Genomic DNA, 18,374 nt, shown 5'->3' on the forward strand with positions numbered 1-18,374 from the left:
TCAAGAACTCAAGAAGTTCTTGCATGAGGTCCAACACCCTTGATATGAAGCACAGATCACACTTACCAATAAGATATTACAGACTTCTGATTTTATTCTGAATTATACAGTTTTGTCCATTAGAATTTAGTAAAAAACATAAGAGAGAAACATTTTGAATGATGTGAATGATGACTTTCTTAATGTTGTTTAAAAGGCATTTCCCAAAAGCTCAGAAATGAATGTTTTAGTCTATCTTTGTCCCTGTGTATTGTGGTGTATTGTCCTGGAAATACAGGTCAGCATACTGCAGGATGTGGTCGACAGCACTAAGCAGAAGCACATCAGTGTTCACATCCACGTCCAACTCTGACGAGTAGTTCTTCACTGGGACAATGTAGGAGGTGGACATACCCAAAAGAGCTGCAGCTTTACCCATCTACAAACACACACACAAACACATGGCACTGATTTTTATTTTTTTTTGGACACCATCAGTATTCAGTTCCTGCAGCTGGTTGAGAACATTGACATGCCGAACTGGGTGACACTGAGACACATGAAAAGGATCATCTCAAACAGTGTGGTCTGTAAGGAGTGAGAGTAAAGTTATTCTCACCTCTCACATGAATATTATCCAGACCGAGAAGAATCATTGTTGGAAGCGGTCCAGCAGTATTTTTGACTTATTATTTAAATAAATTGTTTATTCTGTAGACCACATAGAGAAGCTGTCCCACTGAGATTAAAAGGTTACATGACACCCTAGTAATACACATTCAAAACGAATTATATCTTCTAAGTCTCTAAGTTTAAAAAATATATTGTAAGTTGTTGGATCTGTAATATTTGGAGCGCTAATATAAGTCTGCGTTGTGTCCTCACAGGCATGTTTATAAGACATGTCAAATGACAACCTTAGTGTCTGTATCATGCACTACATTCATAGTAATGTGTGAAGTGCACTGGCTTTTCTCTTTTACAGACAATTTAGAGGAAATGCCTGAGTCTGGATTGTGTAATTACAGTACATGAACACTTCTCCAACTGCATATGGTTTATTTCAACCTACCGTGTCCTGAATGATGCGGCTCTTGTAAACCTGGGTGACATCTTTGGCCGTTTCTGAGCAAATTTTGTCTATGTGAGTCAGCAGAGCCACCTGGTGAACACCTAACAGACAAAATACAATGCTGTCATTCAGGTTTCACTGGAATAAAACAGATTTTAATTGTTCTAGAGAAATAAATTCAAACCCCAAGTTGTTATGCACATCAGTTCCTATGCAGTTCTAACCACAGCAAAAGCCAACAAAAATAAACAGCTGTAAGTGAAATCTTAATGCAACAGAAGGTGGGTCAAAATAATTCAAACAAAATTAAGATAAAACTGACAGACAGACTGAACTACAGCTCTTCCACTTTGGTTTCAAAAGTACAAGCCCTTAAAGGCGGGGTATGTGATTCTAATCCAATACACATCTTTTTGTCAAATTCAGCGAAGATCTCCTCACGGTGCGCTAACTGTCTGTTCAGAAAACAAATCCGGTGTTTGCACACAGTCCTGGCTCTGTAAATGCTAAAAATACAAAGTGGCTCGGACAGAGCCACACAACACTATTCCAGCCATGATTTGTGTGTCAGGTAATGTTAAATTACTTGCTCACGGACATTCAGCTTACTTTCTACTTTGCCAAGATGTGCTGTTATTGTGATGTTAGCTATAGCAGCAGGAGAGTTGTGTGTGTCGCTGTCTGGAGCTGGTCTGCCAGCTCTGGGAAACCGTCTCGTCCTCTCTGGCTGTTAGCTTTGCAGCAGCGATTACAGGGACAGTTTGCTAACCCACAACCTAGCTAACGTTAGTTATATTACTTGCTGTGTCGTTGTTCGCTCTATATCATGGTATTTGTCATGGATTTCTCCAGAATCGCATACCCCACCTTTAATTCACACAACAAAAATGGTCCTGATGTGACAGGAGCAATAATGGGAACAATATTGAAGAGTCGCTGCAATGTGACAAGAATCAGGTTACACAAACAGAATTAATGATCAAAGTTCCATTTAACATCAGTCAGTGTGTTTGTATATTTCTTACCCAGGTCACTGATGTGCTCTCGGAGCTGCTGGAAGGTGGTGCTGAGGCCTTTGGGGTAGGTCAGGATTTTAGAGGCGTCCACCACAAAGGCCACACAATGGATCTTGTCTTTGAGGCTTGGCCTCTTCACATAGCCCAGAGTCTCAGACCTCACTGGCTGATCTGGGCTAAACTGAGAGAGAGAAATGAAGAGATCACATTTTCAAAAAACAACTCATGTTGTTGATTAGCACTAAATAAAAAGTACAACTGAGGCTGATGGAAATGTCATTAGTTTTGCAGATATTTAGTCACAAGCCAAAGTACTGTATTGGGAAAGTTTTATTTTTGACCTGATGGTGGTGCTAGATGAAAAGTCAGAGGATCACCAAAGTTCTTATAATTTATCCTGCGGGGGAACATGAATGGCTGTACTAAATTTCATGGCAATCCATCCAATAGTGGTCGAGACAGTTCACTCAACAAGGCCGGCATGTTGCGGGCCGAGGCACGCCTCGCTGCAAGCGTGGCGGTCATAACTCATGATGTATCCGGCTTGGCGAGAAGGGCAATGACGGACCACATCGGCAGAGCGGTGAGTAAATGTCATCTTGTATCTTCACTCTTTAGACTGCTTTTTAGTTGACTGCTAGCAAACGCTGAAGAAAAAGAGGGAGCAGAGCTCAGGTACCGCAGGTGTTATATACCATGGATGCGGACCTGAGAGAGGCTGTGCAGGGCACAAGGGCATGAAAGAAAATCTTGAGGACCACCAAAGTCATTAGGATGCCTCCTCTGGGAACAATTACTGTCTGTACAGAATTTTGTGCCAATCCATCTGGTAGTAGTTGAGAGATTTCAGTCTGGACCAAACAACCGACAGACAATGCCACCTTTTAGAGCCATGCTGTTAGTGTAGCTTAAAAACTACAATATCGCAATTTTGATCCTGCTTACCTTGTGTCCCTCAGGTACATGGCCTTTAATGACGGACAGGATGTCATGGAGGGTCGGTCCGATCATCTCCCCATCCCCCAGGCCCATAATATCACACAGCACCAGTCCTGTAGGATCCTCTCCTTTCTTAGCACGGATGTTGAATGACTGTAGCTGACACAACAAAAAGAAAGTTAATCAGATGGACGCCTAAATCTTGGGAACAGTCTACGTGCTGAACACTGACCTCTGATGAACAAACTTTAGATATTCTTGTTCCGTGTCGCTTTTATGTAGCTTTTTGTGTGTATGTCTTGTCTGTATCTCTATTTTGATCTTTATTTTGTTGTCATTCAGTAATTAACATTAAATTGAGCAAGAATGTTGATTCTTGACCTGAAAAATATCTTATAACGTGGAGTTTACTGAGTTGTCGTGGCCAACTTCATGACAACTTGGCAAACTCCACTAGCTTTAGTGATTTCTCTCAGTTACATGTTACTGCTCCACTTGTACCTTCTTGGTGAAGCTGGTCGAGGAGGAGCCCACCATGGCCCGGTTGGTGACTCTTCCATTAAACACAGACTGGACTGAACTGACGAAGCTGGACTTTCCAGAGCTGAGCGGGCCCAGGAGGAGAATCCGAGCCTGAGTCACCTCCTCACAGCTCGGTCTGTAGGAGCTGACGGTCTTCATCAGGCTCGTCTTTTGCCTGGATTAGAATTTAAGATGCTCACTGGCTGTTCAGAATAATTTAAATGAGTAGAATAAAGGCATGGGAGGGGAGTATTTATCTAAATGAGTTGAAGGAATAAAGGTAATATGTTGACAGTGTTTCCAATAGGTTTTCTTTTCTTTTAAATGAGCAGAAATATATCAATTTGACTGCTATTAAATTAAAATAGTTGCAAACGTGACTTTATTGAAAGTAAACACAGCTTTACAGGAAATATTGCGTGAGCTTTGGCGGGAGATTCTGGGAAGAATACACAGCTCCTTTATTTGTGCGAAGCACGGTTTGATACAATGTAAAGTGGCGCACTGCACTTACTTTACCAAGGGTCGCCTATTTAAGATTTACTAGGATGTCTCCCTGATCTGTGACCGATGTCATCAGGCCCACCTTATACACATGCTCTGGCTCTGTCCATCCTTGTTTCACTTCTGGACAATGATTTTTAATACTCTGTCTGAAATACTTGGCCGAAAGCTTGACCCTGTCAGTGCTCTCTTTGGGGTGTCAGCTTCTCTACCCTCTTTCTCTTTATCCCAAAAGAATGTAATCGCCTTCACTACTTTACTGGCTAGGAGACTGATCCTAATGAAGCGAAAAATCTCGTGCACACCCGTCTCATACACATTGGATTCAGGACGTGCTATACTTTCTTAAGTTGGAGAAAATAAGACTGTCTCTTCAAGGAGGGTTCAGTGCATTTGTCAAGGTCTGGAGCCCCTTTCTCAAGTACATCAAGAATACTAAGTTTTCAGATATTCCGACCTAATAAATTAATTGTGGAGGGGTAAGGTGTGGTAATGTTTTTTTTGGTTGTTTGTTTGTTTTTAATGAGTAGAGGTACAACATTAATGTGCTGCATCATTATGTGTTTTCGTTGTTTTCCAGTTTGCTTTTTTCCCTGCTGGTATGTGCGTGTGTGTTATTGTTCCGGGTCTAGCTGGTTCGGTGCCCACTTATATACAGCAGGTAAACTAAGTAGTGAACACGTCACCATTTTTCTCAGTAAATATATTTCTAAAGGTGCTATTAACATGAAATTCACCATATCACCATATATGGGTAACAACTCATGAAATCCACACATGCAAAGAAATCAAACCATAGATGTCCATAAATTAAGTTATGTATAATAATGTTAAATGACACAGGGAAAAAGTATTGAACACATGAAGAAAGGGAGGTGCAAAAAGGCATGGAAAGCCAAGACAATCAGTAATTAGAAAGCAATCCTGCCCCTTGTCAGTGCAAATTAATATCAGCTGGTTCAGTCCCAACTGATGGCCTATAAAAAGGTGTCTCATTACCAAGGTGTCACAGAAGAAACATTGTATGATGGGTAAAAAGCAAAGTGCTCTTGCAAGACTGTCACAAAACATACTGATGGCATTAGTTGCAAAAGGATTTTAAAACTTCTAAATGTTCCAGTGAGCACTGTTGGGGCCATAATCCGGAAGTGGAAAGAACATCATTTCACCATAAACCGACCACGACCAGGTGCTCCTCGCAAGATTTCTGACAGAGGAGTGAAAAGAATTTTCAGAAGAGTTGTTCAAGAGCCAAGGACCACTTGTGGACAGCTTCAGAAGGATCTGGAATTAGCAGGTACAATTATTTCAAAGAAAACAATAAGTAATGCACTGAACTGCCATGGCCTGTATGCACGCTCACCACGCAAGACTCAGTTACTGAAGAAAAAGCATGTTGAAGCTTGTTTAAAGTTTGCTGTACAACATTTGGACAGGCCTGTGACATACTGGGAGAATATAGTCTGGTCAGATGAGACTAAAATTGAACTCTTTGGATGCCATAATACACACCATGTTTGGAGGAGACACGGCCTTGCACATCACCATACCAACAGTGAAGTTTGGAGGTGGAAACATCATGGTGTGGGGCTGTTTGTCAGCATACGGCACTGGCAAATTTCATATAATTGAAGGTAGGATGAATAGGGGGGAAAATGTAAGCTGCTAGAATGGCCCAGCCAATCACCTGACTGGAATCCAATTGAAAATCTATGGAAAGAACTAAAGATAAGAGTTCATAGAGACCCAAGGAACCTTCAGGATTTGAGAATGGGCCAAAATCACACTTCAGCAATGCATGCAACTCGTTTCTCCATACAGGAGGCGTCTTGAAGCATTACCAACAAAGGCTTTTGTACGAAGTATTAAGTTAATTTCAGTAAGCGTGTTCAATACTTTTTTCCCTATCATTTAACATTATTATACATAATTAATGGAAATCTACAGTTAGATTTCTTTGCATGTGTGAATTGCATGATGAGTTACCAACATCTGGTGAAAATTTCATGTCAGTAGCACCTTTTTAGAAATATATTTACTGAGAAAAATGGTGATGTGTTCAATACTTATTTTACCTGCTGTATGTCTTTGTTCCTTGATGGAACATTATAAAAGACAATTGTATTTGATACAAATCTTGTCTAATCCTGCAAAACCCAATTTAAAAAAAAAAAAAAAAAAAAAAAAAGTTTAAAAGTCAGTTTTACTCACTCTTCTGTCCACTCCACATCTCTAAATTGAGATTCCAGTTGAGCTTCTGAAGAGTGACATGCATGAAAATAAAGCATTTGTTATTCAATGTATTGTTTTTCTAATTCTATGAATAAATGGCAAAACACGCAGTGATTTCATCCAGATATTTCCAGAAGCTAAAATAGTTTTAGTACAAAACGATTCTGCAAGTCTCTGAGACCAGAGCCAAGAGACAAGTTACTTTAACCTGAGCCTGGAACACAGCATCAGAGCAATGGAGAACTGTCCTCTATGTAGTACTACATAGTAAGTGGCAGTGCTGGCCTTTGAAAGTTTTCCTGCCGTGGAACTGTTGAGCTTACCTAAGGATGTAAACAAAGGTTTGTTATCCCTTCTCTCTGTTGAACTGACGTTTGTAGCCATGCTGGGAGCATCGATGGCAGTTTGGACTGAAGTAGCTGGAAATGTGAAACGTTTGGCCGGAGTAAGGACGTTGCTGCTGTCGTTGCGGCCGAAGCTGATGAGGAACAATCACATGCATCAGAGTAAAATAAAGTCCAAAACGGGTCGGAAAAGTTACCACAGGTTAGTAATTTATATCATCTTGCAACCCTTTGAGAAACTTCGAAACGCTTCGATAAATATTACCTGAACGAGAATCCAGATCCAGTTTGATTCTGCATAATAACCGCTGCATGTAGTGGCGAACAACAACAGCTAAGGTTAAAGGACAGAGGAGAAATAAAACCACAACAGAGGCGACGCCTTTTCTGAGGAAGAGAAAGTGAAACCTAAACTGTCAGACAGCGAATAAGAGAATTAAGCACAGGGGATTTATTTGCACAGTGCGAACCTGTTGCTCTCCAAACAACAAACACGAACACTTTAAATGGTTTCGAGGCACTTAGGTTGAAGTCTGCTTACTGAGCAGGCCTATCGATTAATATAACAATTAACTGCAGTTAACTACTGCAGCTGCAGCAGAGAGGAAAACTGAAGGTAGACTGACTGTGTTGGTGGACATGTGATCGCAGGGGAGCATTTCACCAAGCCACAAGACTTTGTGTATTGCAAGAGCAAATATCAGATATAAGGTGGATAAAATGCTGTGGCCAGAAAGGAGCAGTACACTAGGCTAATCCCTACCTGACATGAATTTGCTGTATGGAGACATTTGTCTTTACTGCACAATGTTATAAGATAATGTTACTGTAAGGTGCTTGAAGTGATTAGAGGCACAAGATGCACACTGACGGTGAGACACCTAGAGTTATGGTTGAAATTGGAATTTGCGAGATTTGATGGATATAATTCAGCTGGCGGTAGAAGATATTTTTACTTTCGTGTCACTGTATGTGCTGAAAACTGTCATAACATTGTGCAGTAAAGACAAATGTCTCCATACATTTAAAATATTGAAAAGCTTGCCTTCATATGTTTCTTTATTAGAATGAACCTGGTAGCTTAGCCAAAGTTCACTCAGAAAGACTACTTCTCATACATGTTTCTCTATATTTATGCATATTTCCCATCTTGTCAGCGCAGTCAGCAGACTTTGGGCGTTCACATTATTCACTTCAACCAGTCTGATTTCCCCACGATCTGTTAATTGATCGTCTTTTTGCTATCTGACATTAAAACTGGTCTTTTCTGGGCTCCTTTCATCTCTCTTTGACGTGCCCCAGATTGTGAGCAGCCTCAGATTGTGATTCAGGTCCAGGTCCATTGAGCCCTTCAATCCTGCAGCAGATCACATCTATCAGGTCTTCACTTGGTAAGACATCACAAAATCATCTCCAGATTTTTTTCACCACCACCACTCTAGACGCCATCGAGGAAAATTAGTATGTCGGCTTCATGGGATCTAATTGCCAAAGGACTCATTTTAATTTCAATAACAAATAAAATCATATTAATAATAACTCTTGTGGTTGGAGGTTATGATAGTGAAACAGAGTAGTATGCTTACTCAGCAAAACCCCTCAAAGCTAAATAAACTTTCAGTGTGGTCTGTAAGGAGTGAGAGTTAACAGAAAGTAACCACTTGTATATTCTTAGTTTGAATATTATCCAGACCCAGAAGAATCAAAAATGTAAAGGATCAGATAGTTACAGACTCAAATTTGTGTTGTCCTTACACCCCAACCAAACTAATGTGTTGGAGTGGCAGGTTAATCTGTCCAATTGGCGAATAATCATTTGATACTTGTGAGTCATGTGACTTTTGTTTCCAAGCCTTGGTTGGCTTGTAATTTTTTTTTATTTATTTATTTATTTTTTTTGCCCAACACCCTTGATATGAAGCACAGATCACACTTACCAATAAGATATTACAGACTTCTGATTTTATTCTGAATTATACAGTTTTGTCCATTAGAATTTAGTAAAAAACATAAGAGAGAAACATTTTGAATGATGTGAATGATGACTTTCTTAATGTTGTTTAAAAGGCATTTCCCAAAAGCTCAGAAATGAATGTTTTAGTCTATCTTTGTCCCTGTGTATTGTGGTGTATTGTCCTGGAAATACAGGTCAGCATACTGCAGGATGTGGTCGACAGCACTAAGCAGAAGCACATCAGTGTTCACATCCACGTCCAACTCTGACGAGTAGTTCTTCACTGGGACAATGTAGGAGGTGGACATACCCAAAAGAGCTGCAGCTTTACCCATCTACAAACACACACACAAACACATGGCACTGATTTTTTATTTTTTTTGGACACCATCAGTATTCAGTTCCTGCAGCTGGTTGAGAACATTGACATGCCGAACTGGGTGACACTGAGACACATGAAAAGGATCATCTCAAACAGTGTGGTCTGTAAGGAGTGAGAGTAAAGTTATTCTCACCTCTCACATGAATATTATCCAGACCGAGAAGAATCATTGTTGGAAGCGGTCCAGCAGTATTTTTGACTTATTATTTAAATAAATTGTTTATTCTGTAGACCACATAGAGAAGCTGTCCCACTGAGATTAAAAGGTTACATGACACCCTAGTAATACACATTCAAAACGAATTATATCTTCTAAGTCTCTAAGTTTAAAAAATATATTGTAAGTTGTTGGATCTGTAATATTTGGAGCGCTAATATAAGTCTGCGTTGTGTCCTCACAGGCATGTTTATAAGACATGTCAAATGACAACCTTAGTGTCTGTATCATGCACTACATTCATAGTAATGTGTGAAGTGCACTGGCTTTTCTCTTTTACAGACAATTTAGAGGAAATGCCTGAGTCTGGATTGTGTAATTACAGTACATGAACACTTCTCCAACTGCATATGGTTTATTTCAACCTACCGTGTCCTGAATGATGCGGCTCTTGTAAACCTGGGTGACATCTTTGGCCGTTTCTGAGCAAATTTTGTCTATGTGAGTCAGCAGAGCCACCTGGTGAACACCTAACAGACAAAATACAATGCTGTCATTCAGGTTTCACTGGAATAAAACAGATTTTAATTGTTCTAGAGAAATAAATTCAAACCCCAAGTTGTTATGCACATCAGTTCCTATGCAGTTCTAACCACAGCAAAAGCCAACAAAAATAAACAGCTGTAAGTGAAATCTTAATGCAACAGAAGGTGGGTCAAAATAATTCAAACAAAATTAAGATAAAACTGACAGACAGACTGAACTACAGCTCTTCCACTTTGGTTTCAAAAGTACAAGCCCTTAAAGGCGGGGTATGTGATTCTAATCCAATACACATCTTTTGTCAAATTCAGCGAAGATCTCCTCACGGTGCGCTAACTGTCTGTTCAGAAAACAAATCCGGTGTTTGCACACAGTCCTGGCTCTGTAAATGCTAAAAATACAAAGTGGCTCGGACAGAGCCACACAACACTATTCCAGCCATGATTTGTGTGTCAGGTAATGTTAAATTACTTGCTCACGGACATTCAGCTTACTTTCTACTTTGCCAAGATGTGCTGTTATTGTGATGTTAGCTATAGCAGCAGGAGAGTTGTGTGTGTCGCTGTCTGGAGCTGGTCTGCCAGCTCTGGGAAACCGTCTCGTCCTCTCTGGCTGTTAGCTTTGCAGCAGCGACTACAGGGACAGTTTGCTAACCCACAACCTAGCTAACGTTAGTTATATTACTTGCTGTGTCGTTGTTCGCTCTATATCATGGTATTTGTCATGGTATTGGATTTCTCCAGAATCGCATACCCCACCTTTAATTCACACAACAAAAATGGTCCTGATGTGACAGGAGCAATAATGGGAACAATATTAAAGAGTCGATGCAATGTGACAAGAATCAGGTTACACAAACAGAATTAATGATCAAAGTTCCATTTAACATCAGTCAGTGTGTTTGTCCATTTCTTACCCAGGTCACTGATGTGCTCTCGGAGCTGCTGGAAGGTGGTGCTGAGGCCTTTGGGGTAGGTCAGGATTTTAGAGGCATCCACCACAAAGGCCACACAATGGATCTTGTCTTTGAGGCTTGGCCTCTTCACATAGCCCAGAGTCTCAGACCTCACTGGCTGATCTGGGCTAAACTGAGAGAGAGAAATGAAGAGATCACATTTTCAAAAAACAACTCATGTTGTTGATTAGCACTAAATACAAAGTACAACTGAGGCTGATGGAAATGTCATTAGTTTTGCAGATATTTAGTCACAAGCCAAAGTACTGTATTGGGAAAGTTTTATTTTTGACCTGATGGTGGTGCTAGATGAAAAGTCAGAGGATCACCAAAGTTCTTATAATTTATCCTGCGGGGGAACATGAATGTCTGTACTAAATTTCATGGCAATCCATCCAATAGTGGTCGAGACATTTCACTCAACAAGGCCGGCATGTTGCGGGCTGAGGCACGCCTCGCTGCAAGCGTGGCGGTCAAAACTCATGATGTATCCGGCTTGGTGAGAAGGGCAATGACGGACCGCATCGGCAGAGCGGTGAGTAAATGTCATCTTGTATCTTCACTCTTTAGATTGCTTTTTAGTTGACTGCTAGCAAACGCTGAAGAAAAAAAAAGGAGCAGAGCTCAGGTACCTCAGGTCTTGAGGACCACCAAAGTCATTAGGATGCCTCCTCTGGGAACAATTACTGTCTGTACAGAATTTTGTGCCAATCCATCTGGTAGTAGTTGAGATATTTCAGTCTGGACCAAACAACCGACAGACAATGCCACCTTTAGAGCCATGCTGCTAGTGTAGCTAAAAACTACAATATCGCAATTTTGATCCTGCTTACCTTGTGTCCCTCAGGTACATGGCCTTTAATGACAGACAGGATGTCATGGAGGGTTGGTCCAATCATCTCTCCATCCCCCAGGCCCATAATATCACACAGCACCAGTCCTGTAGGATCCTCTCCGTTCTTACCACGGATGTCGAATGACTGTAGCTGACACAACAAAAAGTTAATCAGATGGACGCCTAAATCTTGGGAACAGTCTACGTGCTGAACACTGACCTCTGATGAACAAACTTGAGACGTTCTTGTTCCGTGTCGCTGTTATGTAGCTTTTTGTGTGTGTATGTCTTGTCTGTATCTCTATTTTGTTGTCATTCAGTAATTAACATTAAATTGAACAAGAACATTGATTCTTGACCTGAAAAATATCTTATAACGTGGAGTTTACTGAGTTGTCGTGGCCAACTTCATGACAACTTGGCAAACTCCACTAGCTTTAGTGATTTCTCTGTTACATGTTACTGCTTCACTTGTACCTTCTTGGTGAAGCTGGTCGAGGAGGAGCCCACCATGGCCCGGTTGGTGACTCTTCCATTAAACACAGACTGGACTGAACTGACGAAGCTGGACTTTCCAGAGCTGAGCGGGCCCAGGAGGAGAATCCGAGCCTGAGTCACCTCCTCACAGCTCGGTCTGTAGGAGCTGACGGTCTTCATCAGGCTCGTCTTTTGCCTGGATTAGAATTTAAGATGCTCACTGGCTGTTCAGAATAATTTAAATGAGTAGAATAAAGGCATGGGAGGGGAGTATTTATCTAAATGAGTTGAAGGAATAAAGGTAATATGTTGACAGTGTTTCCAATAGGTTTTCTTTTCTTTTAAATGAGCAGAAATATATCAATTTGACTGCTATTAAATTAAAATAGTTGCAAACGTGACTTTATTGTAAGTAAACACAACTTTACTCACTCTTCTGTCCACTCCACGTCTCTCCATTCCAACTTAGGTCGAGATCCTGAAGAGAGTCACATGCATGAAAATAACAGTGTACCTTGCATTTGTTATTCAATGTATTGTTTTTCTAATTCTATGGATAAATGGCAAAACACGCAGTGATTTCATCCAGATATTTCCAGAAGCTAAAATAGTTTATTAGTACAAAACGATTCTGCAAGTCTCTGAGACCAGAACCAAGAGATAGGTTACTTTAACCTGAGCCTGGAACACAGCATCAGAGCAATGGAAAACTGTAGTTAGGCAATGCCTCCATCCTCTATGTAGTACTACATAGTAAGTGGCAATGCTGGCCTTTGAAAGTTTTCCTGCCGTGGAACTGTTGAGCTTACCTAAGGATATGGGCCTAAACTGAGTTTTTTTCTTCCTACTCATTCTTGGACTAAAGTTTGTAGCTATGCTGAGATCACCTATGGAATCCTCTGCCATGCCCAAAAGAGTTTGGACTGAAGTAGCTGGAGCTGGTTCAATTGTGAAGGTGGTGAAGCCGGTGAAGCCATGGCCATTGAAGCTGATGGGTAAAACAATCACATGCATCAGGGTAAGAGCATAAAGCAAAGCAGCAGAAATTAGCTTGAATGTCCTTGGTTAATGATCTTACACTTAAAATAGACCTACTATATATGTGATCTAAAATGTGAACTAAAAATTGCTACATTGATGAGATGGAGAGAGAAATTTAAGTCAGTTTCCTACAAGCGAATAAGTCAGACTTCTCGAGTTCTGTGAGTTTGTAAGGAACTACCGACTGAACGAGTCTGTAATAGAACTTAACAGGAATTAAACATGCTTGCTTCTTAAATATTACCCAGTCTGCCTGCAAGCATTCAAGAAAGTGTTCTATTTCTAAGCCACACAGTGGATAAAATCCAAAACAGCTCAAAAAAGTTACCTCCGATTAATTTAACGCTACCTGTCACCGAAACTGCTACCCTTTGTGAAATTAGAAACTACGCTTCTAGAAACATTAGCCGTACCTGTATTTATTTCGTTCATCCATAATTAGGCTACCGCTGCATGTAGAAGTGGCGAACAACAACAGCTAAGGTTAAAGGACAGAGGGGAAATAAAACCAAAACAGAGGCGATGCTTTTTCTGAGGAAGAGAAAGTGAAACCAATGCAGGAACATAATGTTGGCAGGATGGCGAATAAGAAAATGTTCAGTAAAAGTAAGTGCTAGCCTGTTGCTCTCCAAACAACAAACACTTTAAATCGTTTTGGGTCACTTAGGTTGAAGTCTGCTTACTGAGTATCAATTTATATAACGATTAAAAGATTAATTGACGTTCTTAAATGCTAAATGCCATTGTTCATAACACTACCTTATCATTTCACGAGAAGGACATCGTGATTACATTTGTAAACAACTGTAAATAATAACACTTGGACATGTTTGTAAAAGGGACTATGATGGACGAAGTGCTATAAATATTTGAGTATCATGCAGTCAAATACAATAGCCATGCAACAAATTCTATTTTTGTGCAGCTTTACATGTTCAGTTTCCTCAGACGTTAGTACCTCCCCTTTATCACCTGAGGATGATTGCTCATCTCCAAAGAAAGAGGAGGAAATTCACCCGCATTGTAAGTTTAACAAGGGTATTAAGGTGTTGGTGGACATGTGATCGCAGGGGAGCATTTCACCAAGCCACAAGACTTTGTGTATTGCAAGAGCAAATATCAGATGTAAGGTGGATAAAATGCTGTGGCCAGAAAGGAGCAGTACACTAGGCTAGTCACTACCTGACATGAATTTGCTGTATGGAGACATTTGTCTTTACTGCACAATGTTATAAGATAATGTTACTGTAAGGTGCTTGAAGTGATTAGAGGCACAAGATGCACACTGATGGTGAGACACCTAGAGTTATGGTTGAAATTGGAGTTTGCGAGATTTGATGGATATAATTCAGCTGGCTTACTTTCGTGTCACTGTATGTGCTGATACTTTTGACACATGAGTTAAAAGTTTTGAGTGTGACGGCCTGTTGCAGGTCAAATGAAGTGTGGCAATTGCAGTATGTCAGAAAATGTGCTTAAGCAATTACAGTTTTTCTCAGTCGCTTTGGTACATATCTCAGATCAGAATTGAAATCCTCAAAACTACCTGTTCAATTCTCACATCATTGTGTCACTTGTGCACATCAAAAAAGCAGTTTCTCATTTCTTTGAACAAGTTGCAAATGCTTTGGTACATCCATGCAAATTATTATGTACAATTCTCTGTTGTTTCCTACATTATTAGTTGCTTATGTCATGTTGATCAAAATGTATTATATTGGGTCTCTGTTGAATTGTCTCACCCCCCACAACATTTAGGCACAAGCTCATAGCATAAGTCTTTACATGCAAAATAGTTGAACAAATTATCATAATATGTCAAGCATATTTCTATACTTTCTATATTTCCATTAGACTTTTTTCTAAATCTGTCCTGAATTGGTACATTGCTCCCAGGTGAATCTTGACTTTCTCTAACGAAGGTGCTTCTCATGAAGCATCAACTAGCAGGTATATATATATAGCCGAGCAACAGAATGTTACAATGTTTGACAATGGAAGGACAAGGAATTGGACGGGGTCAACAGCCAGAGAGAAGACGAAGAAGAGGAGTGAGGCTGCATGGTGGAGGAGTTGGAAGGCAAAACCGAGGAAGAGGCAGACGAGGCCGAGGACATATGCGCGTTCCTGATGAGATTAGAGCCACACTCGTAGACCACGTTCTCAATCATGGGCTTACAATGGCCGAGGCTGGTCGAAGGGTGCAGCCAAATGTTGGAAGAACAACTGTGTCCTCGATTATTCAGACTTTTCGTCGACAGAATAGGTATGTAATCTAACAATAGGCATTGTACACTGTACTTTCTTTACTATTTTTTTTTCCCACATAGGACTGCAAGACAAATTCACAGGGGTGGCAGAGGGCCCCTTTTCACACGTCAACAGGAGGAGGCCATTTGCACCATGGTAATAGAAAACAATGCAATAAGACTAAGGGAGATAAAAAGTGCCATTATAGAGGACAACAACATCTTTCAAAACATCCAAACAGTCAGCATCTCAACCATTGATAGGGTGCTGAAAAGACACCAAATGAATATGAAGCAGCTCTACACTGTTCCGTTTGAAAGAAATGGTGAAAGAGTGAAGGAGCTGCGTTACCAATATGTACAGGTAAAACATGTATGAGCATGCAGCAACTGTACCTCAGAGTAAACAGTACAACATTGTATAGTAATATACAGTACAGTAAGTGTGAACTTGACACATTGCATCTTCTTTTCTACAGCCATAGCAAATATGTGCTGTATACATTTGATGTAACTGTATCTTGGCCAAAATGAAAATGCATGTAATTCATAAAACTCATTTTGTGTCTTCTGGATATAGCGTATAATGGAACTGGAAGCAAGTGAACCACCGCACAGCTTCCTCTACATGGATGAAGCTGGCTTCAACCTAACAAAACGTAGAAGGCGTGGTCGAAATATCATCGGCCACAGAGCTACAGTTGATGTGCCAGGCCAACGGGGCGGAATCATAACCATGGGTTGTGCAATCGCTGAGAATGGTGTGCTAACACATATTCCCATTATTGGGCCATACAATACAGAGCGTCTTGTCACCTTTTTAGACACTCTCTACAGGGATCTCATCCCTGAACAAGAGAGGGGTCAGATTGGAGATGACCTGCGAAAGTATGTGATCGTTTGGGACAATGTCAGTTTCCATCGTTCCAACATCATCAGGCAATGGTTTGCTGCCCATGACAGGATGCTGATGGAGTTCCTCCCACCCTACTCTCCATTCCTTAACCCCATTGAGGAATATTTCTCAGCATGGAGATGGAAAGTATACGATCGTCAGCCACATACACAAATTACCCTTCTGGCTGCCATGGATGCAGCATGTGACGACATCACAGCAGATGCCTGCAGAGGCTGGATAAGACACTCAAAAAGATTCTTTCCACGCTGCATTGCAAGAGAAGATGTTCGTTGTGATGTGGATGAGAATTTGTGGCCCAACAGACAGGATCGTCAAGAGGTGTAGGAAGATTGTAATTCCTTAATGTAATTTCTACAGCACCGCATGTACAGTTTTTCCTATATTCACATTTCTTCAGGGTTTTTTTTGTGTGCTATTCAGTGCTGTCTTTTCATTTCTGTATCTCAATGACATGTTCTGTCAATAAAATACAGTACAAACAGTAAGAGTGTAAATTTGAATCTTTTCCATTCTCTTGCAATTACACTCACACATACACTAAGATGTAACTTACAATTGACAATAATTGTCATCAAAACTTTAGCCATAGTTTCCATCAGAACATCCCTCCAGAGTAAACTTTAATATTGACAACATGACTAAACAATTCTTATCCGTACACAATGACACAAGGACTTGTCATTCTGATGGCACTGACATGTTCATTGACACAGATATTTACTTTTGAGAGATGAACTAAGGATTTTGAGTAAGAGAGTGACTTTTGCAGGTTATCCATGGTGTTTTGCTATTTGTACAAATTGTTTTGAGAAATGCACTTACTGTTTTGCAAATTGTGAGTTGGATTCGAGGAAATGTACCAAAGCGACTGAGAAAAACTGTAATGACTCCAAAGCAAGTCGTTTCAATAAAACAAGGTGTTGATTATGGTTGCAACTAATGATTGTTTTCATTATTGATTAAGCTGCCAATTATTTTCTTGATTAATTGTTTAGTTTATAAAATATCAGAAAATGGAGAAAAATGTCCACACAGTTTTTCCAAGTCCAACATGATGTCTTCAAATGGCTTTTTTTGTCTGATCAACAGTCCAAAAGCTGAGATATTCAGTTTACACTAATATAAAAGAAAAATGCCCGAAATCTTCTTACTTTAAACAATTAATTATCAAAATAGTTGCATATTATTTATCTGTCGATCGACTAATTGATTAATCAAATAATCGTTGCAGTTCTAGTGTTGATGTTATTGTGTTCACCTCTCACGTAGGCTATGTAACAGCTATTGACTGTGTGTTAAAGTTCTACTGCAAAAACATGACTGGACCATTTTGACATGTCACAGAAGGAAAATAACAGGTGTGCCAATTAATTATGGCTGAATGAATTATGGTCCTCATATTGTGCACGCTCTCTGACATGTCTTACTGGCACACCTAAATACAACTGAGTCATCACTGATGTTATTAGTTCCACCTGTGCTTTTTCTGCTATTCAGAATGTCTGTTGTCTGTTTATTTGGTGGCTCAGGCAGCATGCTGGTTAGCTTAGCGTGCTGTTAGCATGTTAGTTAGCTTAGCATGGCAGCTGGGGATGATTGGTTGTTGCTTGGTGGGTTGAGCAGCATGCTGACGGTGATAACAACATGCTAGTTAGCAAGTTGTTATTAACTAGCATGTTGTTAGCTGATGATGGTAGCTGGTAATGTTGTGAATATACCTTGCTACAGAGGACTGTGTTGAGTGTGTGGGTGAAGTTAATGAGGGGGGTGGTTCTGGGATGCTGGAACATACTGTCGAGCCTTCTCTGTGTCGTGGGCCCAACTAGTGGCTATTGGTATATCTAGTGGAACCATGGCACTGTAGTTCAGCCTAAGCAGATACAATGTAGATGTAAGGCCGAGTCAAGCCGCTGAGCATCTGCTCTTTTCTTGGGCGAGGATATGATTCAAGGATGTCTTAAAGGTGCATTAGGTCAGAGAATGGGGTGAAAACGTTTCTGATATAACTAGTAACTATTAGACTAGACTAGTGGAGCTAGTGGAGATAGGATATATAGACATGCACAACATATTGACTTGTTTGTAAACATTCACAGGCAGTAACACACTTAATATATTGTATGTCTATTTCATGTTTCTATTGTTTCTACTCATCCATATACTCATATCCACTAGAGGGAGCTGTAGTCTTGTGTTTTGAAGCTGTAGATGCTCACCTGCTAGCTGACAGCAGAGGTCAACCTGTGGCCAGCAT

The 18,374-nt window shown here is 40.4% G+C and overlaps 3 protein-coding genes across 7 annotated transcripts; 1 reads left to right on the top strand and 2 right to left on the bottom strand.

The window, feature by feature from the left end:
- Positions 1–69: 69 nt before the first annotated feature.
- Positions 70–7,034, bottom strand: LOC122878108 (interferon-induced protein 44-like). Of its 2 annotated transcripts, none has more exons than XM_044200464.1 (8): positions 6,874–7,034; positions 6,588–6,742; positions 6,244–6,289; positions 3,508–3,703; positions 3,013–3,159; positions 2,077–2,248; positions 1,052–1,152; positions 70–418 (listed from the first exon to the last, which is right to left on the bottom strand). In XM_044200464.1, exons 1-8 carry the CDS (start codon positions 6,906–6,908, stop codon positions 227–229), a joined length of 1,044 nt encoding a protein of 347 aa, XP_044056399.1. In that variant the 5' UTR covers positions 6,909–7,034; the 3' UTR covers positions 70–226. The 2 variants fall into 2 exon arrangements, with proteins under 2 accessions (XP_044056399.1, XP_044056398.1); XM_044200463.1 differs by having other exon boundaries at positions 3,013–3,165; positions 6,874–7,033.
- A 1,514-nt stretch (positions 7,035–8,548) lies between these two features.
- On the bottom strand, positions 8,549–13,510 carry LOC122878107 (interferon-induced protein 44-like). Of its 4 annotated transcripts, none has more exons than XM_044200460.1 (8): positions 13,366–13,510; positions 12,721–12,899; positions 12,344–12,389; positions 11,912–12,107; positions 11,433–11,579; positions 10,561–10,732; positions 9,531–9,631; positions 8,549–8,897 (listed from the first exon to the last, which is right to left on the bottom strand). In XM_044200460.1, the coding sequence occupies exons 1-8, from the start codon at positions 13,386–13,388 to the stop codon at positions 8,706–8,708; spliced, it is 1,056 nt and encodes a 351-aa protein (XP_044056395.1). In that variant the 5' UTR covers positions 13,389–13,510; the 3' UTR covers positions 8,549–8,705. The 4 variants fall into 4 exon arrangements, with proteins under 4 accessions (XP_044056395.1, XP_044056394.1, XP_044056396.1 ...); XM_044200459.1 differs by having other exon boundaries at positions 11,433–11,585; XM_044200461.1 differs by having other exon boundaries at positions 11,433–11,585; positions 12,799–12,899; positions 13,366–13,509.
- LOC122878111 lies at positions 12,912–17,049 on the top strand. The gene is made up of 3 exons (XM_044200466.1): positions 12,912–12,929; positions 15,283–15,565; positions 15,782–17,049. Exons 2-3 carry the CDS (start codon positions 15,356–15,358, stop codon positions 16,442–16,444), a joined length of 873 nt encoding a protein of 290 aa, XP_044056401.1. The 5' UTR covers positions 12,912–12,929; positions 15,283–15,355; the 3' UTR covers positions 16,445–17,049.
- The last annotated feature ends 1,325 nt before the right edge of the window (positions 17,050–18,374 follow it).

Source organism: Siniperca chuatsi, linkage group LG6, assembly GCF_020085105.1.
Source record: "Siniperca chuatsi isolate FFG_IHB_CAS linkage group LG6, ASM2008510v1, whole genome shotgun sequence".
NCBI lineage: Eukaryota > Metazoa > Chordata > Actinopteri > Centrarchiformes > Sinipercidae > Siniperca > Siniperca chuatsi.